The 23,669-nt window shown below is 35.6% G+C and overlaps 1 protein-coding gene across 8 annotated transcripts in view; it reads right to left on the minus strand.

Annotated features, from left to right (window-relative positions):
* The window catches only part of NFIB (nuclear factor I B), a 273,901-nt gene that overhangs the window by 55,939 nt on the left and 194,293 nt on the right, over window positions 1-23,669 (minus strand). For all 8 annotated transcript variants that reach the window (XM_044002409.1, XM_044002389.1, XM_044002352.1 and 5 more), the window contains exon 6: window positions 19,702-19,820. In XM_044002409.1, the coding sequence (XP_043858344.1) occupies window positions 19,702-19,820 (119 nt within the window). The remainder of the gene's footprint in view (window positions 1-19,701; window positions 19,821-23,669) is intronic.

The following is a 23,669-nucleotide window of genomic DNA, read 5'->3' on the forward strand; positions in this document are numbered from 1 at the left end:
TAAATAATGCTAAAAATGAATATATGACTAATGCATAATGAAATAAAGATATTGAAAACATACACATTTTTAAAACTGAGGGTGGCATACTGCTATGCAATATACAATCAAAACAATCATAGACCTCTAAAGCTGGAAGTGATGAGATATTTTAAATCATCAATTCTAACTGCCTCATTTTTATGGCTGTTGTAATCAGTTTCAATTAACCCCTACTAGAATTCCTAATTTGAAATGGACTTTCAGAAAAGGATTCTGATGGCTCTCTATTGCTGCTATATTGCTTTGCCTTTACAACTATGCTTGAGTTCAAGTATGAGGTTTCAAATAAAATTAACATATGGTCAATCTGTTCCTAAGATGTCTGCCATATAAGTTATAAACTATAACTGCAAATCATTTCAGAACAATTCAATACAAATGGTCTTTCCCACCTAGGATGAATGCACCTGGTGATGTGATCTTTGGAGAAGATCAACCAAATCAAGGCAGTGCCACTGTGCTCATTATTTCAAGACTTTCATTACAACCAGCTGAATCCACAATAACGAGTTCCTTTAAAGGGGGGGGGAGGGGGCACACAAACCATAGGTGTTCATGCAAAAGTTCGTGTTACACAGATGATTATGTAGTTTTAGAGATGCTACCTAGGCATTTTCTTTGCTAAAATTATATAATTAGCTTTATGAAGTCATTAGGATAGCTTCATTTATTCTTTCTGTTCTCTCTCTTGCATGTACTGATTTAATGGTCCCTTCATGTTCTAAATACACCCAGGAATTACAGATGCAGAAAACAAGAAAGACCGAACAAAAACTATTTGTACAAGTTATGAATATCACAAAGGAGTTTTCCCTTCTTGATTAGCAAAGAGTTAGCAGTTTTCATTAAGAGTATGTGAGCTTCACTGAGGTCCAGATTTTACAGGATTCACTTTAAAAGAAACTAAGTAATAGTATTATCAAGTTTAATTATATTTTATTTTCTTATAAAGATACAGCCTCGTTAAATGAACCAGGATAAAGTAAAGTTTGGAATTTGAGACATCTTAGAATGACAAGTTAAATGATATAGGGGATTACTTAATAACACAGTATAATAGTAAAAAATGTAACTTTTATTATAATTTTCTTTTACGTTATGGCATGCTCTCTATTTTCATAGCAATCATATGCTAAGGATATAAGTATGGGTATCAATAAGAGAAGGAGTTATTTGTTGTCTTGTTTTCTGGTAAGCAGATTTTTCTCAAACTATGTTCTCACTCAAGGATGAGGGATGGAACAGGAAAGAAAATGTAGAATGATATAATAAAGAAAGGATTATACGAGCCAAGGAACAGTTTGTATGATATTTCTATGAGGAAAGAAATTGTTGTGGGGGCTTGAAAGCAAAATGAGAAATTTGATTTGGAAATTAAGCATGAGCCAATGAAAGAGGAATAGAAAATGGCAGTGTCTGGAAGGTAGCTCCCTTCTTTCTTGTTTCCTTTTCTTCATTAAGCACCCTATTCTAAGTCACCTTATACCTGGATTGCTGCAACAGCCTTTTTCTGCACCTCTTGCTTCCCAATCATTTTATTCTAATCTATCTCAAAGTTTCTAGAATAATCTTTTCTGAACATCATTATGACCGCATCAGGCCCTAGTCCCCCAAAATACAGATTCTCTGTTACCTATTATATCAGATATTTGTCATTAAATATCATTTACCATTATTTCTATACCTCCTAGCTCAGATAATTTACTTATAATCTCCTTAATCAAACTGTCCTGCCTTCGTTATTTCACACATTCCATACCTTCTGATTAGAATGGTGTCTCAACACCTTGAAAATTTACCTAAAAACTTATCCTTTGTATGAGGAATCTTCAAAGATAGACCCCACCCCCTTGCCATTTGACTCAGCTTAGCACAGTGCCTGGCATAAAGTAAACACTTAAATGCTAGTTTACTTGACAACACTTTTATATACTCAGTTCATACGACATAAAGTATTATTTGTTGTTATATAGCTTCATATGTTTTTCAGTTTTTTACATGGGTGCATACATACTTATGCAGATTGGTTCTCTGTCAACTCATGCTAGTTGAGGACAGAATGAATTTCTTTGTGTGTGTGTGTGTGTGTGTGTGTGTGTGTGTGTGTGTATAGTATTGTTGTTGTTGAGTTTCAGTCACGTCCAGAACTGCATGACCCCATTTGGGTTTTCTTGGCAAGGATACTTGAGTGGTTTGCCACTTCCTTCTCCAGCTCATTTTACAGATGAGGAAACTATGGCAAACAGAGTTAAGTGATTTTCCCAGAGTCACACAGCTATTAAGTCTCTAAGGTTGGATTTGAACTCATGGCCTCTAGACTCCTGATTCAGCACTTCATCCAGTGTGCTACTTAGCTGCCCTTTTATAAAGTACTCCCTCAAAAAATGTTTACTGATGATCTACCTCATATAGACTTTGGATTCCCAAAGTCCATGGAAGTTTGAACAAATTGGAGGTTGAGAAAAGATAGACCCCAAGGGAGAGAATGGAAAGAAATTTTTAAATAACCTGAAGACAAGGAGGAAGTGAGAAAAGGAAGAGAAATTAGTAAAGAAGAAGGAAATGAAGGTAGGTTTATAGGGCACATTTTGCTATTGGAGAGGGACAATAAAAAAAAGGAAGAATATTCAGAAAACAAGAAAAAGTGACAAAAACTTGCAAGTGATGGGGTTTATTAGTAGCGCTTACTCCTATATGTGGATTTCTAATTAGGTGATTAGCTCTTGCTTTTATAAACCATATAGTAAAGATGACATGTAGCTCACATTCTTTTCTTTCCATAAGTCAAATACACAAAGGGTTAACCTACAAGGCACATTTTACCTGGGCTTCTGACATATCGAGTTTTGACTCATCCATTTGTTCAAATCTTCCCTTAATATGTCTTACAAAAAACTGAGGAGTTACCATAATAGCTCACTATTTTCATTTAAAATCCTGTCATTATTTTCATACTTCATAACCATACTTAGAATAAGCCATGGTGTGTCATGTATTTTAAAGCATCACGTCAAAGCAGGGGAAAAAGGTTTAAATAAATAGATCAACTTCTTTCCCAATAAGGTAAACTCGTCTACAAAGAAAGGCAGAATGTGAAAAGAGGCACTGTGAAACCCAGCCTATGTAGTCTACTCGACGGCAGCTTGCACAAATGGTGCTCCAGATGTATATCTGTTCAAGTCAGCCCAAGGCAACAATTTTGATCAATTCTAATGTGATAAAATGCTGCAGGGAAAGTGTGCAGAAACGTGTTTACGTCAGCCCTTAATTAAACTGTTGTTCACTTCCAAAGAACCTTAGGAAACACTAATGAGACATGAGTTTGGGCAATTTCCTCATCAAAGCAAAGACCCTCTTCCTCTGTCTGTAGCAGCCTGTCATCCAAGTAGCTCCCTGGATAAATGTCACATGGCATGCCAATCAGCTAGCCACCTGTTAGGAGAACTTCACTGGAGTCAACTAGTGATCTAGGGCAAGTTCAAACATCCACCTTAACACCTGCCTGTCCTGGACACCTGTTCCACTTTCATAGGCAGCCCAGCAATATGTGAGCTTTTCTAATATACTTAAGGATTAAAATAGGATTCTATAATCTCCACATTCCCTATTCTAGAAAATGGGTGTATAGACCTAGCTCTTTATACACATAAATGATTATATACCTTTATGGATAGATACACATATTTGAATCTTGTTCTTTTCTATAATGACACAGAACTTTCAACTACTTCAGTCAATTATGTAATAACATAAGAATTTCTTGGATGTCAGGAAGCTATTTTAAGAATGCCAAAACACTGGCTAAATTAAAATCTATTGCCTTTTTGATTACTGTGCTTTAAAATACATTTTTTTAAAAAATATTTTATTTCTAATTTATGGAATAAAATATTTCTACCTAGGTAACAAGTCCTCAAGCATCACTTAGCCTTTTTAAAATCGAATTCAGTTTCTCTTCTAAATCTTTAAGACACTGGCTATTCCTTTTTTACAAGACAGATGGGTTTTTAAAGAGTTCTAATTGGATATCATGTATATGCATCATCAGTTATTAGCTTCACAAAAACTCAGCTGAGAAAATAGTTACTTGATTTTCTTGTGCTTAAATCAGATTCTTCAGTTTATCAAGGGCTTGACATCTAAAATAATTCTTCTCAAGCTTTGTTAAAAACCTTTTACTTTGTTTTTTACATTATCACAGCTGCTAAGCATTTGCCAGTCTCCTGTTTTTGTAGCAGGAGGAACTTAAGGTGTGAAGAAAACAGTAGGGAAACTCCTGTTAACACTGCACCTCTGGTGTGAAGAGTTTGAACATGAACACCAGAGAAGGGACACTTACATGGATGGAAGCAATGACTGGTAATAATCCAATAAATCGGATCTAACCAGATTTGTAGTTTAATATTTATTAGTCTACATTTTTATTTCTCATTTAGATTGCTATATTTCTCTACATCATAAACCTAGAGGAATTTCTATTTCTTTTTATTTCTTTACAACTCTGCATGCATAGTTATTGGGTTTTTTAAATAACATCTTAGATATAAGGCATCCTGCTGCTGCCTAGGAGATGAGAGAACCCTAAACTTGGAGTCAGGTAGTCCTGGGTTCAAATACTACCTTAGACATTTACTAGCTGTATGGCCCTGGCCAAGTCACTTGCCCTTTCTTAGTCTCAGTTTCCTCAACTGTAAAATGGGAATAATAATAGAGAATGCTACAATGTAAGTTCCTTAATGACAAGGACTGTTTCAGTGCCTGACACACACAGTAGATGGTTAATAAATGCTTCTGGATTGGTTGGATAATAGCTGTGACATCTACCTCAAAGGGTTGTTGTGAGATCAAATAAGATGATGTATGTAAAGTGTGCAACAACCCTTTTAAGACACTCTATGAATGCCAGTTATTATTACATGTTGAACATCTATGATAGGCTGTTGTTCAGCTCTCACCCAAACATCCTCTGGTGTTTCTCTGCCCTCCTTTCAGAAAAAAAAATAAGCTTCCTTTCGGGCTTGTCAGCCATCATAAGGGATTTTGGTAGTGTAGAAAGAACTCTAGTTCATCTGGGATATCTGAGGGGTGGGGACAGAAGGGTGGGAAAAACAAATTCCTTGCATAGAAGATGAATGATGCTTGAAAGGAATCTGAGTAGATACGGAATATAAATATCTGGTAATTGTAGGACAGAATTTAGAAATTTCTATCCCAGGTCATATACCTATACTATCACTAGGGAACAAGTGGCCACTGTGTAATGGGGAAAGGGAAGAGAGAGTTTAGTCAGATCCCTCTACCCTGCCTGCTTCTCCTGCCACATTCGGGTTCTGAACAAAAAAAGGCCAACCCTCCCTGCGTTCCAGCGTAAACTTCCTGCGGACCAGAAGAGGGGCGGTTCCCACACACAGCTCCAAGATAATTGGCTGGTCCATTGATTGACATGACTTACAGGCAGTCTATGAATAGATGTAGCTTCTGGATACTAGTCACTTGTTTTTTTGTTTTTGTTTTTGTTTTTTTCCAGGGGGCTTGGGTCTGGTTCTCACAATGTCTTTCTCAGCAGGGGGTGGCACTCTGATTCTCACACAGGTAAATCAAAGAATGTAAATAAAACTGAATAGCTTTATCCCCCTATATGATTTCCTAAGCCTTACTGTGGCAAAGAGGCCCAATTTCAATGATGAAAAGGATCAGTCTATAGATTTTCTTACTGAATCTCTTAAGTAATCCTTTACAAATCTATCTCAAAAGCCATGCTCCAAATTTGTTAATGTTACAATTAATTTTATGTCCATAACACCATATGCAACCAAAATTTATATCAAACACTAGAATGTTACTGAGTTTCCACAAGGAAATTAAAGGTCACTGAACAGATAATGACCTAACAATCTATTCAGGAAAAACTAAATGTATGAAGAATATATTTATCTTCCAAAATTGTCATGTATAGTGGGTGGGTACACCATTGAGTTAGTTTATCCATACATATACCATGGGCAGATATTATAGATAGATGAATGAGCTAGACCTAGAACTGAATAGAAGTAGAAATTCAAACTGTGTCCCATTTGGGAAATTGTGTAGGTAGAAATGGAAAGATAAATAGTGAGTATAAGGAGGCTGAACCAGAGTTCAGCTTCTATTATATTTATTTACCCATTGGGTTCACCCATTAGATTGTAAACTCTTCAAGGACAGGGATTATTAAAGAATCCCAGAGCTTCCAAACTGGAAGTGATCTCAGAAGCCATCTAAGGCCATTTCCATAATGGTTCAAGAATAAATTTTACAACATACTAGAGAAATGTTGATTTATCTTTTTATCTTTGTTTCTATTTTAGAACATTTAGTGTCTTGTGCAAAGCAGTTGCTTAATACATGTTTGTTGAATAAATATTGAACACTGGATTTTTAAGAATTCAAGAATTTAAATGAAACTACTTAAATATGCCTTTTTAATATTTCATTGGGTTTGATATCTCATTAATGTGGGTATTCCCTTCAAGGGTACTAATTAAAGTCCATCTATGCTTTCTCAGCCTGTATTTTTGTCTATGTCCTTCCAATAAATCCTATTTTTTAAAAATTTATCCAACATACTTAGGCCTCTCCCTAGATCTTTCAACATTTTGTGGCCACTTGGATTTGTTATCAGTAATTTCTGGTTAAAATATAACTTCCACAATTTAGTTGATTCAAATCAAAGGCTTTAAGATTTTTTTTTAAATCTTAAGGAAAGGAAAGAGGATTTTGCTAGGGTCTCTTCTAGCTCTTAAGTTCTATTATCCTTTGATTTTCTGATTTATGACAAATGATGTGTGTAAGCACCTTGCACACCCCAAGTTAACAACAAGTCCTTGAATGTTATGACAGGACATATGGTCTTAATCCCTTAACAGTCGTTTGAAGATAATTCCAGATGATTAAAAAATAATTAGCTGCCATATTTTTAAAATATCTTTTCCTATAAATTTATATTTAATCTACCCTAAAATAACTTTAGGAAAATAAGAAGTTCGTCATAGAGATGAGGTGAGACCATTTTGCAGGCATTTCTCCAATATTCTTTCTCTGTAAACTAATTCGTTTCTATAAAACAAAATATAGTAATGGGGGGGGCAGAGAGACTAGTAAGAGTTCTTACTTTAAGCACCATGATGTTTTATCTTGGCTACTATTTGAGTACATTAGTATGCTTTTCAGCAACCAAAAGCATTAAAGCAGTTGTATAAATCAGGATTGTGTGTATGTGTGTATGGGGGGGAAGGGGGTGTTTTCAATAGTTAGCCAAACTCTAGCACAGTAGCATGTTAGTACAAGTCTCCATTTATCACATCCTTCTCTATAAAAAAAGGTCTCTAGGCTACACCTCCATTGAACAAAGATAAAGCCCAAACCCCTTTGAAGCTCACAATAACACCTTACCAAGAAGTAAAAATCCTTTGAAGAGTAAAGAACAGTGCTAAGAGAATGAATACTGAATAGATGAATACGCTTTTTAAAAAACACTTAAAGATGCCTTTGTCCATTAAGTGATTTCATTTCAGCAGATTGACAATGATAAAGTGTCTTGAGTACTGTCAGAAAACCTAATTTGAAGGGGGGGGGGGAGTACCAAACAACAATGCTGGATTTGGAGTATCTTGTAGTCACTTATTAAATATTGGCATAGGTAAATTACTGAGATTCAACACGCCTCCAGGGAAAACCTCCTGGCTATGGTGGCTTATTAGTGCAGAGGACTCAAGAGTCTTGCACTATAAAATAAAATCAATACAGTAACCTTAACTGTAAAAGTCAGAAAGATACTGGAAGGGTTCTAATTTAACAAGATTATAGATGAGTTTTTCGAGGAGAACATTTGGGGAAAAGCCGTACATTTAGAGACATTTATGCTCTTAGACAACTGAAGTTTTCTTTTGTTACTAATGTTATTCTTCTCTGTTCTAAGGGTAGATTAGGGGTGATTTAACTGATGTGTTGCTCTAGTCGATTTCCAGGAAAGTGTGAAAGGCTCTGAAACTGTTATCAAATAAAAGCATTATACTGAGGTTGAAAGAAACTATCTGGGAACAGTTATGATTTGATACAGTTAGTGTGGTAGATGAAAAATAAAGAAAAATTGAAGGTCATCAGTTCAGTAGCTCAATAGAAATATGGTTATGTATATAATATGCAGTTTCCTTTCATGAATAAAAGCAGCCAAGGAAAGGTATAAATTGTCATGTTTGAGCTTGCCTTAAATCTATATTTTCCTTCTCACAAATGTAAATGAAAGAAAAAAGAATATGCTGTCAAAGACATTACTGCGATGGTATATTTATTATCCTAATGGTTCTGGAAATCATGTGAAATTGATCAGCAACAAAACCTCTATTTAGTAATGGACCCATTACATTTAAGAGATAATGTCAATGAAACAGAATATTGTCACAGGATAATGGTCTCCTATTGCTACATCCCTAGTCATTTAGGGAAAATAAATGTTTCAGACTGGCTGAGTCATTTATTTTCAAAGTAGGAGACACTGATCCCATAACAAGGTTCTGTTACAATAACTCAATCTCTATCAATCATTTGTTGTACCAGAATAGCTGAGGACAGGGCATATGCATCTGTGAGAAATGTGCATTCCTCAGGTACAAGCCAAAACATATGGTGCCTCCCAGCACATAAGCACTTCTGCTGTTCAATGATCCAATGTGAGTCTTTTTACATTAACATACTTTTTAAAACAATTACTTTTTGTTCAGGAATAAAAATGTTGTTTTTGAATAGTTCTAAAAGATGGTAGGTATGTTTTAGATAGTTTTTAAGACACTTTTCATTTGATTCAAGCCATTAAAGATTATTTTTCATATAATACCTGAAGACCTTCAAATGATGTGTGTGTACCTAATCTAAGACAGTTTAAAACTACTCTGAAGAAAAATATAATCTGTTTTTATATTTTTGTCCTGTCCACGTCTTACTGTCCTAGATCAATGCTCTTCAACTGGATCAAAGACATACACCGAAGAACTAATAACTGAGCTTCCTTTTCACCTATTCTTAATTTTAAAGACCGCAGCTTTTAAAAGCAATTTTATAAATATTAAGAGAAAAAAGGAAAGAAGTGTTGTACCTCAAAATTTATTATAGTCCGTTTTGGCCACTGCTCCAAAAATGCATAATTCAAGTCTGTTTTCTAGCTACAGCTCTGCAGGGCAGAACAAAACATTCCCTAAAGCTGTAGAGAAGAGGTGGCCAGAGAGGTGGTCATTACTTTACAAGACGTGGCCAAAACTCTCACCCCATTTCTCATCCTTCTTCAATACCATATGTTCAAGTTGAGAGGATTCTCTCAGTAACTTCTAAACATGCTAGTCTTTAGTTCGATAGCAGGGGAGTAAAACTCAACCCGTGGTAGCCTGAGAGCTCAAAAGAAAAATTATAGACTCATAGAATGTCAAAAGCTTGAAGAGCCTTTGAGATCCTAAAGCTCAATCCATTAATTTTACAGATAAGGAACTGAGGCCTTGAGAAGGTAACTTGCTCAAGTTTACATATTAAGAAATAACAGAGCTTCTATTAAAATGCTATTCTTCAAACCACTACAAAATATCTAATATATTTTTTTAGGCTATATATCAAAGCAACCTTTTTTAAAAATTTATTTGGGGTTTGTTTTGCTTGTTTTTGCAAGGCAATGGGGGTTAAGTGACTTGCCCAGGGTCACACAACTAGTAAGTGTCAAGTGTCTGAGGCCGGATTTGAACTCAGGTACTCCTGAATCCAGGGTCGGTGCTTTATCCACTGTGCCACCTAGCTACCCCAAAAATATCTAATATTTTAAGATCAAGTTTTAATACAAATTTGAAAGCAGAACTAATCAATTTCTCCCTAAAAAGATTTAACATGACACTTTTTTTTCTACTTTTACAACTCAACTTTTTAGATTCTCAATTTTGGGAATAATAGATTCATAAGTCAATAATATAAATCCATAAATAATGATATTCATAAATTCTGGGCCAAGTACTAAATAACAAGTTGTCATTCATTCATTCATTTTGCTTTTTGAATGACTTATCTTCAGGTATGCAATCTTACCTGATATTAATGCTCATAGGTATTCAACCACAAGTGATATACACTATAGATGAAAGTTACTCATAGCTTTTCACAGGACATAAAGGTTAGACATTTTTACCACTCTCAAAGTGGTACTAGTCAACAACCTTTTTAGTCCTAGGGATGACCAATGGAAGTAAGCAATGACTGCCAGTAGCAATCGTTGACACAAAGAGGCTACCACTTAGGCAAAGGTGAAGAAAAGAGGGAGGATAAAGAGAGGCAGCATGGTGTTGTGGTAATAATAAAGTTTACATATTGCCTTAAACTTCATGGAGCACTTTACATCTATTAACTCATGCAAGTCTCACAATAGCCTTGTGAGATAGCTACTAAAGACATTATTTTTCCCATTTTATAAATGAGGAAACTGAGGCCCTGAAAAGGTCAGTGACTAATCCCATGGTCACATAGCTAGCAAATGGTAGAGGCAGGACCCATGTCTTCCTGACTCTAAGTCTAGCACTCTATCCATTATAGCATGAGCATTATATTAAAAAAACACTGTATGTAATTGCAGCTTTTTTAATTATATAATAAATTCAACATTTTAGTTTCCAAGCTGTCCTAATTGTCCATGTCTCTTCTTAACTTCCTGTGCTTCTATTCTTTCTACTTAAAAAAAAAATCCTTTGGTGACTCTTTTTCTTCAATCTCTCCCTCTCTCTCTCTCTCTCTCTCTCTGAATCACAATTCCTAGTACTCTTCTCCCTCCCAAATGTGATCTCCTCTGCCCAGTACACTTGGCCCAGCAAAATAATTTCGTGTCATATTTGAAAATGTATCTCATTATGCACTTTGAGATATGTAGCATGATTCATTATTAGTCTTTTGAAGTTGCACTTGATGAGTATATTATTCTCTTGTCTTTTGAAGTTTTCTTTATACTGATGTAGTTATTATACAAATTGCCCTGATTCTGCTCACTTCCTTCTCTATCAGTTGTATAAATCTTCCTAAGTTTCTAAGATTCGACTTTGTCATTTCTTATAGGGTAATAACATGACACTACATTTATATACCATATTGTGTCCAGCCATTCAACCAAATACCCTTCCCCTTGATTTCTAGTTCTTTGCTACAACAAAAAGTCCAGCACACTTTCCACTGTACCCTGCTGCCTCTCTTGCTTCAGTTTCCTCCTCTGTAAAATAAGAATGTTAGAGTAAATGATACCCAAGATTCTTTCTAGTTCAAGTAGGGAGAAAAGAGAACTAAAGGGAGTAGCAGGAGAGATAGAGAAGCAGGAAAGGAGGGAGGGAAGGAAGTAGATGTGGTATTGAGTGATGGAATGACACACAGCAATTATCCCAGGGGCCACACCATTTCACCACCGATTATATAGCTCTGGTCTAGTGGGTGAAAACATAACTCACATTTATTTTTTTTTTTATTTTTTTTTTGTTTGTTTTGGTGAGGCAATGGGGGTTAAGTGACTTGCCCAGAGTCACACAGCTAGTAAGTGTCAAGTGTCTGAGGTCGGATTTGAACTCAGGTCCTCCTGAATCCAGGGCTGGTGCTTTACCACTGCACCATCTAGCTGCCCCATAACTCACATTTCTAAGTCATTTCTTCACAATAACCCTGTGAGTGGATTCAGCAAAAAGAATATTGGATTTGGAGTTGGAGGACCTGGATTCAAATCTGTCCTCTGTCACTTCCTTCCTCTATGACCTTGGCCTCCATTTGTAAAATGAAGGGATCGGTCTAGATGGTCTCTAAGGTCCCATTCTGCTCAACATCTGTGACTACTGACCACATGTCCTTCTAAGTGTCCTCCTAACTTGACACCCTGTGATTAAAGTCAGTAGTACAAGTGCGTAATAACCCCATTGCATAGATAAGAGAAGAAGCTCAGAGAGATCAAATGATTGCCCACAGACAGATAACTAGTAAAGATTGCAGACTCTACTTGGATTATAACATAATACTTACTTGGATTATAACATAATACTTATGTTTATATATATATATATATATATATATATATATATATATATATATATATATATATATATAAAATATTTAGGACACTCCAGCTACTCCTCATGGGGTAGATACAACACACAGCCTACTACTACTACTACTACTACTAGTACATGTTAATGTACTAGAAAGGGCACCAGACAGTGTGAGGACTGATTAGGGTTCGTATCACACTCCAATGCTACTAGTTGTCTTACTCTTGGTAAGTTATTTAACTCTTCTCTCCCTCAGCTTCCTCACCTGTAAAACAGAGATAATACTTGATTCATGGGGTTGTGGTACATCTTAGATGAGATAAAGTATATAAAACTGGTTTCCAAACTTAAAACACCAAATAAATGTCAGCTATTAATATATACTACCCCTAGCATTCTGTTATGTTAGCACCATCCTTTTTCTACCAATATTCCTGGCAATAATATGCTGGTTGCCTTGATTTGATACATGTCCGTCTTTGTGGTACCTTATAGCACTACACAATGTGGAAGGAGTAGATTTCCACATCAATTCTCAGGCATATCCGGCTAATTGAAATCTGAAAATCTATGACAATTTAATTAAATCAGGCTAACTGGGAAGACAGCCTATATAAACCAGTGAAATGAGTTACAAAAAGCTGAAAAGGAATATACTCTGCTGCTTACTTCTACCTACAAAACCTGGAACTATATCAACCAAGTATTTCTTAGCAGAAATCCTATTTTCAAAAGTGTTAGTTAGCATATCACCTTCCAACTTAGCTTATTTTGTAATTAAAGGTACTTCTAAAATACTTTAAAATGCACTGACCTCTTAACTCTGTAAAAAAACCCTTTTCCAATCTTGTCTACATTATTCATAAGCCCCGTCCTTTCTGAAGGGTCAGAACTCCCAAAGTAGTTCAGTCCAAATTAATGATAGTTTACTGTATTGGAACCATAGTGCTTTTGGAGTTGTGAGGGACCTTAAAGACTGTGTAGTTCAAACCCTACCCAATTTATAACAAATTATCATCCGGCCTTTGCTTGTATCCTTCCAATTCCAAATATCTGGGGATTCTGAGGCAGAGGTGAGAAGGGAGTGTTTTCTGAGTAGGGAGATGTAATGCCATGTGTGAGGTAGAGTTGAAAGAGACAGTTAAGCTTGACCATAGTGTACATGAGTGGGGGGGGGGGGGATGATGATGTAACAAGGCTGGAACCAGAAAGCTTTCAATACCAAATGGAGGAGTCTATATTTTATCCTAGAGGAAGTAGATAAACACTGGAGTTTATTAAATAGGGAAATAATATTGCCATTCAGTCAGTCAATGGGCATTTATTAAGCACCCAGTATGTGCCAGACACTGTGCTAAGTAAGTTCTGGGGGTATGAAGAAAGGCAAAAGACAGTATCTGCTCTCCAGTTTGACAGTTGAATGGAAGAGACAACTTGCAAGAAACTATATGCAAACAAGATGTGCAGATGATAAATTGGAGATTGCAATTTAGGAAAAATCATGTTGGCATTGTGTGGAAGAAGAACTGGATAGGAGAGAGACTAATTAGGGGGCTAATGAAATAGTTCAGGTAAGAGGAGATAGAGTTAGGATTAGTTTACTACCTGAACCAAGATGGTAGCTTGTGAGTAAAGAAAAAGAGACAGACACAAGAGATGTGGAGATAGGGGTGGCTAGGTGTCGCAGTGGATAAAGCTCCGGCCCTGGAGTCAGGAGGACCTGAGTGCAAATCAGACCTCAGACACTTGACACTTACTAGCTGTGTGACCCTGGGCAAGTCAATTAACCCCAATTGCCTCACTAAAAAAAAAAAAGAGATGTGGAGATAAACATGAAAATATTTTGCAGCTGTTTAGACAGAGGGGTCAAGTCAAGAATAATTGTAGATGTTTGGGGTGACTGGAGGATGGTGGCAGTGCCTTTGACATAAATAGTCTTGGGTCATAGGGTCAAAAGTTTAGACCTAGAGGGGACATTAGAAGCCATCAAGTACATCTGCCCCCCTCCCCCACCCAATTATATACATGAGGAAACTGAGGCACAGAGAGGTGAAACAGCTTTCCTGGAATCACACAGCTAGTAAGTATCTGAGGCAAAATTAGAAATCAACTCTTCCCGACTCTGAGTTTAGTGCCCTAACCACCTTGCTGCTTCTAGTTTGGAAGAGGGGGGGAATGGGAAGGGGGGGGAGATGAGCTCTGTGATAAATATGTTGGGTTGTAGACTCCTAGAGATTATTGCAAAGTTTCCAAGAAAAGAGGATTAGATGGGAAAAGAACCACTGATCTGAATCAAAAGAACGGAATGTAAATCAGACAATATCGCAAATTAGGGATCCTTTTTCTTTTAGGCATTAGAACAATGAGATTCTGAAATATTTCTCAACTACAATACAGGCTTGTTGGATTCAACTGAATCAAATAAAATCAAACTGAATTGAATTGAAGAACAGAGGCAGAGGACTTTACTTGTATCATTTTAATCCGTTAGTACCCACAGAGAATCGGTATAGACTCTGTGTGTGTGTGTGTGTGTGTGTGTGTGTGTGTGTGTATGTCTGTATCTGTGTATTGGGGTGGGGGGGGCGGATCTATGGAGCTTTTACAATGAGAATATAATAACAGAGGTCTCACAGAAAGGATAGGATCTGGTCCCAAGAGGAAAATATTCCAGGGAAGAAAGATTAACAAGAGGAATTGCCTTATTTCTTTTTGTCATCAGGCCTTGCCTTGCTTCCCCGCTATTGAAAGATGTAAGATACGAATAGATGAAAATAAAGAAGCAAATGTTGACTAATCTAATTCATGTCACTGTTTATGAGGTTAAATTTATGCAAATTATAGATAATAGAGTTTAAAAAATATTTAACTATCTTAAATAATATATCATCAAAATGTATACTTTCAAAGCTAATAAATTAAAATACAGAAACTGCTTAAAACAATATAACAGTTATATTTCTTGTGATCAAGGAAGTATTTTAAAGAATTTTTGAAATATAAGAACATGGTGTATGTGCATGGAATGTTCAACTTCTGAATTTCCATTTTAAAATATGCAGCACCCTTATGATTATACAAATCAGGATTCCTAAAATGATAAATAAATTGGCACATTTTTGCATGAAATAAGAACAGTATTTAATTAAAGTTATGCCATTTGTGATCCCCTCATTTGGAATAAATTTCAAATGAATGGTTTGGGGATTCTTGTTCAGAGAGAAGAAGAATAACAATAACAGATAGTATTTATATGGCACTTTAAGGTTTACAAAGTGCTTTACAAACATTATTCATTTGGTCCTCACAACAACCATGAGAGATGGTTAATACTGCTATAATCATTTCACAAATAAGGGAACCGAGGCAGACATAGATTAAGTGAGTTAGACAGGGTCATATAGTTTAGCAAGTTTCTTGAGGCTGAATTTGAACTTGGGTCTTCCTGTCTCCAGACACAATATTCTATTTATACACAGAGTCACCTAGCTGCCTCTGCAGGAAAAGGAAAAGTTAAAAGGGGTGGGAGGGACATCATGATTGTGTTAACTTTTGATTCTTATGTTAGTCAGAAATTAGCTTGTTTGTTGCCCAAGATTAGCTTCTGGAACAAGGGCAACAGGATCCATGCTAACACAGTGAGTCACGGGTGGAGGGGAGGGTCATCAGTGAATTCAACATTTTTTTTTAAAGTGAAGGATATACTGTTAATTGCTAGCAGAAACAATCATCCAATCAATCAACTACCATTTATTGATTACCTACTAAAACTGTGGTAGGCACAATGCAAGAAAAATGCAAGATGTTATCCTCGCCTATGTCTTTTCAGTGCCAGGAAGTCAATATGACATACGTATGTAATAAGTACCCACAACATGGAACTATAGGGCTAGGAACAGGAAGGCAAAAGAAAAAAAGCAAAACCAAACAAACAAAAAGTCTTTGCCCTCAAGAAGCTTAAGTCATGCTTGTCCAAAAGTTTCCTCTTCAGAGGAAAGTATTAACTTAAAGATTTAAAGGTGGGCAGCAATCACTATGAAGTATTTCATTATCCCACTAAAAAAAAAATTAAACCTGAAGAACAAAGAAATTTCATGTCTTTATAAAATTGATAAAGGTAGGATGTACCCCACCTCCTTTATTTCTTAACAGGTGAAGGTTTCTTCCTACAATGCTTTATTGTACATATTCCAAAGTCTTCAGGGGCTTCAATATTAAAGTGTCAGAGTTTTTTAAGCACACTTGAGAAGGGATTTCTCCCTCTTTACGCGATATGCCTTTTTAGACTTCTCAGATAATTCCAGTCATCTTGACAAAGGAAAATCACCAAGACAATAAAATGATTTAACAAAAGGGAAAGAATGACAGTTTCCCTTCTACTTTTCAAAAATGTTTTATAATATGATATGAGATTGCCTTTATTAAATAGACTGGTAGAGGAATCAACTTTTACAATGTGACACTTTTTGCAATAAAGAACACCTACACTTCTTTGCAATACATCCATTCCCACACATAATTAGCAGTACTGTTATTATTGCTACTATTCTATTCCTTGTTCAGTATGATTTTTCTGGAAATGAAAATATAGCTTTGTTTGGAGTAAACCTGGCACACAAGCAATAAAATATGATCTTTGTTATTTGTCATGCTTTTATAACCTAAGAATGCCTTTTCTCTATTTTACTTAAAAAAAAAAAAACCTTTTATTGCTTCCCCTTCCCAATTCCCTGGTTTTTTTTTTCACATAATTCAAATTCATAAGGTACTAATTTAGTGGTTCCTCAATGAGGAAACAGGGGAAACTAATGTGAATTCTCTTTTAGGGGAGACACTGAAAAATGCCCAAACCACAAACAGGATACCTTTTTCGGATTGCAAAGGAAGTAAGGGAAAATATATGGAAAGAAGTAACAATGTCAATGACTTCTTCTGGTCATTGCCATACAAATTGCTCCCTACAAAGGATGTTTCCTAAAAATTGTGATTAATTCACTATTTTGGTGCAAGGGCGACATAATTTAACGGGTCACAGAGAGAAACCAAATATAATGAATAAGGAAACAAAGATAGGCATTTTGCATGTAGAGATGATAGACAAGTATCATTTTTGCAGCATGGCTTAGGGAAAGATTGCTATTATTACCCCCATTTTACAGATGAAGAAACCACAGCTAAAAGAGAAAGTTAAAGGAAGAAAGGAATAATCATTTATATAGTGCCTGATTTCTAAAAATATAAACTAAAAGTAACAAAATTATGAATGCACACCAGGAATTTTCTATGGAGAGAAATAAAGTTGCTAACATCCTGACCATGAACTTTAGTTACTACTTTTAATCTTGACACAACTCTTTGTGTCTTTGAGTATGATGAAAATTTTTAGTTTTTTGTTTTGTTTTAGGTTCTTATTTTTTTTTTTTAGTGAGGCAATTAGGGTTAAGCCACTTGCCCAGGGTCACACAGCTAGTAAGTGTTAAGTGTCTGAGGCTGGATTTGAATTCAGGTACTCCTGACTCCAGGGCCAGTGCTCTATCCACTGCGCCACCTGGCTGCCCCTGTTTTAGTTTTTTAACCAGAATGGATTGGAGAAAAACTCTCACAATGATTTTCTAAGCTAGTGGAAAGAAGACGACTTATCAGAAAAGTCTTTACCACATTTCTCATCTTCTACCCATTCTACTGGTCCATAATCAAGGCCTAATCTAAGTGGCTTTAAAAGACTGATCATCCTATATTCCACAGTTGCATGAAAGCCATGGGGGAAAATATTCTCTGTATTTTCAAATCCTGTGCAAAACATGATTTTTCATAAAGCAGTGGAAGAAACCAGAGGTCTACCAGAGGGACAGATTGAGAGGAATAAGTTTGGTCAGACAGGGTGGGAGGGAGGAGATTGGCATCCTTGTCTAGTAGAAAGAGCAGTGAATTTGGGGTGATATAAGAGTTTGGTTCCTGATTCCAAAACTTAGTATATATGTGAAGCTGGGCAAGACACTAAATTTCTCTCAACCTTATTTTTCTCTTGTGCAAAATGGAGATGATAATACTCGGGGATGATAATACACCTACCTGACAGGGTTGTTATGAGGAAAATCCTTTGTAATCTTAAAGAATTATATAAATGCAAGCTATTATATCATTTAATCATGAATGTAAACACACTCTGATATGTTAAACTGAAAAATTCTTAGTTGTTAAACTGGAAAAATAAGGAACAATTTTTGGAATTCTGAAAAATAATTTCTGTCTTAAACAAATATAAACATACACATATACACGATCTGCCAAATAGAAAGAGACAATGTTTTTTAAAATGTAAGAGCAGAAGCAGAAAATAATTAAGAGTAAAATGTTCCCAAGTTGTACCTGGAAAATTAAACTAGAAATAGGACATCCGAGCAATAGAGAAAAAAAGAACCTGAGAAACAAGAAAAAAAATTCTGAAGAAGGAACTGCATCCTGGTACCATGTATGATTTTAGCTTTGCCAGTTGGTCTTTCCCAGGTGTTCAGTCATCTCCAGAAATTATTAAAGGGCCCCCCACAACAGTTCCATTCTTAATAAACATTCCAACAGCTTATGTCACAATGGCCAAATTTTTTTAAAGTTAACTTTAGGTCACTGACAAAATATGACTTGTATATTGCTATTCATATAAAATTCAGTTACAAAGGATGCCCCATTTTTTAAAGTTTTTTATCTATCTAGTTAAATGGTCATTGTTTAATCTGAAAAATTAGGAACATAAAATAATATACTCAATTTAACTAATAGACATATAAAACAAAAACAGAATAAACTCAACTCCTAAAGCATCAATAATACCTGATTTAAGAGTTAGATATTTTTTCCCAATACAATTTTGGAATTCTATCCCTGCATATGCCCAGATGCGGCAAAAAGAACAAATAAAAAACAAAGTTTATTTTTAACAGGACGTTTTAGCTACTGACATTTGTGGATTGTTAAAAGTTCTGAATTTCATCATCAAAGTCACATGCAAATGTGTGAATGGATTTGATCCTAATTAAACCCAGTTGTCTCATGGAGACAAAGCTTAGTCAATAATGAAATACTGTACTTTCTAAAGAATAACAACAGCAGTTCACATTTATATAGCACTTTGTGCTTTCAACTATTTCATCTGTAACAAACCATGTTGAACAGAAACACATGAAAAGGCATTATATATTTCTTGTAACCTAGAGGAAGTGTTTGGTAAATATCTCTAAAAATATCCTTATATTCTAATATAATAATAATAATGATGATGATGATAACACTAGGGATACGTAGAGATAAGTTCCTCCTCAGATATGGATAGGCTGTTTGAAGTTTCTTCCAAATATGATGAGATTCCATATAGTTTCGTTGAGGCATATTTTACTGAATGAAACTGACCAAGAAATAAGCCAATCCCAGAATACATATATGTGGATGCATATGTGGATGCATGTATATGTGTGTGTATAAGTATGTATGTGTATGTATACATGTATTATATATTGTGTTAGTGTGCATGTGTGTGCATTCACATCCTCTGAGGTATGTAGAAAATAACTTCTGAATAACTCACCTTGATCCCTTTCATGCCATGTCCGACTTGCAGCAGCTGGGGAATTTGGAGAAGGATAAAAGTCTCCTGTAGGACTTGGTTCCATATTTTCATCTATGGATATAGTTTTGGGTCTTTTGCTGTTAAAAAATAATAACAGTTATTTTTATAAAACTTCTAGAAAAAATCTCCAATGATACTTTATTGTTGAGTCTATCAGATGGTTAAAGGAAATTTTGTAAAAGGAAATTTCAAGGACTGTGAATAAGACAAAAAGGGAAATTGTGTTTTATGAGAGATCTGTTGGAAGCATTCTGAAATAGCAGTAGACATTTTAAATCATAGATAATAGCAGGCATTTATAGTTGTGTACAACAATGATAATATATGCAAGTATGTATATATGTGTCATATAATCACATATCTGTATAGATCATATTATCACATGTGTGTATATTTATAATCATATTATAAATAAAATATAATCACATCAGTGTATCATGTGGGTGTTTGCATATATATCTATATTTCTATCTATCTATCAATATATACAAGAGCATAAAAATTGTGGTCTCCATTTCTAACCTTTTCTACTCTATTTCTAAAAAGCATTTAAATATGAAGGAAACTTGGGAATATTTAATGTTTTATATATCATAATTATTGTTTTCTGTTATTAAGACAGCATCCTTTCCTTGCCTACAAAGTCAGAATATTAACCAATGGTCATTTTTTTTTTTTTAGTGAGGCACTTGGGGCCAAGTGACTTGCCCAGGATCACACAGCCAGCAAGTGTCAAGTGTCTGAGGCCGGATCTGAACTCAGGTACTCCTGACTCCAGGGCTGGTGCTCTATCCACTGCGCCATCTAGCTGCCCTTCCAATGGTCATTCTTAAAAAGGACTGCTTAAGTGAATTGAAAAGGAAGGGTTTAGATTTAAATTATATGATTTGTTTATGAAAAAGTGACTTTTCTCAATCAGAACATACTAAATTTACATATCTCCATAACAGAGGAGGAAAAAATAATGTTTTTAAATGTGAAAGGTCATAATGTTTGATGTCCTTCTCACTGCCACCCTATTAATTAGATAACTGTAGTTTGTTTTTAACTACAAGTGCTTATTTCTTACACTAACACCCTCAGAGCCAGAACACTTCTTTCCCTTTCCTACTTGGCTGACTTTGCACAAATACGATGTAAAATAATACAAGTAATTCAGCCAAGTGGGAAAGGGAAACAATTGTTGCAATGACTTCTAGCTGCTGCAGAAGTACTTGTATTAATTTTTGCATCTTCTAAATTTCAGTGTCCTAGTACCCCAGGGCAAAATTCTAGTCATCCTACCCTTGGTATAGTTCTAGTATTCCTTCTAATTAATGGACATGAGAGGGTTGAAACTGTGTCTATTGAAATATCACTGTATTGTACTAATAAATAAGCATTTTGTATGTATTTTAATCTTTAGAATGCTATAATACTCTACCTAGGAGAAAATATAATTTAGACTTTAAGTTGAATTATAAAAATAACAAATATGCAACTTAAAATGTAACTTTATACAATCTAATCGTCATTTAGTTCAATTTTGTCATTCATGGGTCAGAGGTCAAGATGTCTTAATGCTGCAGAGGAAAGCTGCAGGGGTAGGTGGGGAAAAATAGAGGATAATGTTCACAGTGAGGCAGTAGAGGAATGACTTCAAGCTCTCCACTATCCTGGAGAGCATAATGTTCACGTCTTTTTGACCAAAAGGAAAGAACTAAGTCGACATCCCTCTCAGTAAAATGTAAATAAATAAGTGTCCTAAAGACAAGGGCTTTTTCATTTGTGTTGTATCTCCAGTGCCTAGAAGAGTGCCTGTCACATGGTGCTTAATACTTATTGATTTGATTTTTAAAATATGATTTGACAATATCCTTGTCAGTCAGGTGAAAAGAGAAGTAATTTTTGCTCATTTAGACTACTAAAGGCATTTCCCTAGCCTCAGTAGGTTAGTCATTGGGTTGATCTATACAATCTAAATAAGTAAACAGACTCATTAGTTTATATGAAGCATGTTATACCTTTAGTGCAAACACATACAAATGAATAAGTACCTAATTCAAATATAATCGACTATCAATTTTCTAGAAGAAGAGGATGAAAAGAATACCATTCAAAATAATCACATTGATAGCACAAAAACCAGTTATGTCTGGAATACATTTTTGTATTCTTATTTGAATGTGGGGAGGACCAACATTCTGATAATTTGCAACATAGCAGGTGAATTAATGAAACCACAAAACAAAGACCCAACTCAAAAAAAGTTATTAACTACAGAGCATCTCCCACCTGACTCCTAGTATCGATTCATTTCCCTAAACCCAAAATCAGCTATTAGACTGACAAATACCTATTCTTAATGACTGGTAGGTTTATTAGGAAAGGAGCCCCCAATCTCAAGTCATACAGTCCAAAGTATAGTCATTAGTGTTGATCACTGCCAAATCTCAAGGAATTATCCACTGTAATGCTCCAGACATGCATCCTTAGTTCTGTGTAGTTTAAAGATTTTTTTTTACTAAAAACTAGGACAAAAGCATACTTATGAAATTATTGATCACCAATAGAGTCAGGATCCCAAAAAATTTCAACCAGCTAGAACCCTGGGCCCAATTCAGTAAGATGAAATGTAATAGGAATAGAAGTCTTAGACTTGGACTGAAAAAAATCAGTTTCACAAGTACAAGATGAATACAAGATGCTAGATGGCAATTCATCTTTAAACAATTTAGAGGTTTTAGTAAATTGCATAGAGTCAGACGACTGAATGACTGAAAAACAATAAAAATGCTCAATATGAGCCAATAAGGTGTTATGGCAGCCCCCAAAAGATGATGTTATCTCAAGCTGCTTTAACAGAGGCACTGTTAAAACTATGGAGGTGACAGGGCTGTGTTATTTTGTCCTAGGAAGAAGAGGAGGGGATGGAAGAAGGGAGAAGTAAAAAAGTTAGTGTGATATGAGTAGAAACTCAGAAGCAAAAAAATTGAAGAAAGGAAAATGAAGGGGCGACTCTCAGAGGATTTAAGAAAGATAAATCAATGGGTAAGTGGAGGGAGAACACTTGGAGCTTAAAAAAGGAAAATCCTAGCTCTATCTACATGTCAGTAAAAACCAGGCTTAACTATTATTAGAGATTTCCCTATTTCTCTCAAAGACAGAAATTCTTCCTTCTTCATCCTTCTAGAAGGATATAAACTCTGCATTATTGTCAACTCCTCATTCTTCTTCATCCCACATATCCGATCAGTTCCAAATCTTACCATTTCTAATTCTAATCTCTTGTATCCAACACTTGCTCTATATTTACATAGTTAACACTTTAATTCAGTGCCTCATCACTTCTCACCTAGATGAATGGTCTTCCTTCCTAAATAGTCCCTCTGCCTCAAATTTATCCCCACTCTGGTTTGTCCTACATCCTGTTGCCTTCAGCAAGAGGTCTGACCAAATGACTCCCCTGCTCAGCTCCTGTGGCTCCCTATAGCCTCTGGGACCCTATGTTAAGATCTCTGTTTAGCTTTCAAAGCCCTTCACAACCTGGATCTACCCCAGCTTTCCAGTCTTCTTGCACATGACACTCCTCCCACATTGTGATCCAGCCAAGCTGGCTTTCTCTCTGTTATCCACAAATGATATTCCATCTCCCATCCTTGTCCCCCATATCTGAAGTGTACTCCCTCCTCACTTCTAACTCACTAAGTCCTTCTTTTCTCTTATGATAAAGCTCAAGCAGTACCTGCCACATGACATCTTTCCTAGTCCTGCTGGGACCCTCCGTCTCAGACTACCTTATATTTTCCGCAATGAATAAGATTCTCTCTTGGCTCCAAGAATTGTGGGAAACTATAATCCGTGAATATGCCTCTAAGTACATAAGCTAATTAAATTGTTTTGATTTTACATATTTAAATTTTCTCTTGGCCTATTCATAAGGTCTA

The sequence above is a fragment of the Dromiciops gliroides genome, chromosome 1, assembly GCF_019393635.1.
Source record: "Dromiciops gliroides isolate mDroGli1 chromosome 1, mDroGli1.pri, whole genome shotgun sequence".
Classification (NCBI taxonomy): Eukaryota; Metazoa; Chordata; class Mammalia; order Microbiotheria; family Microbiotheriidae; genus Dromiciops; species Dromiciops gliroides.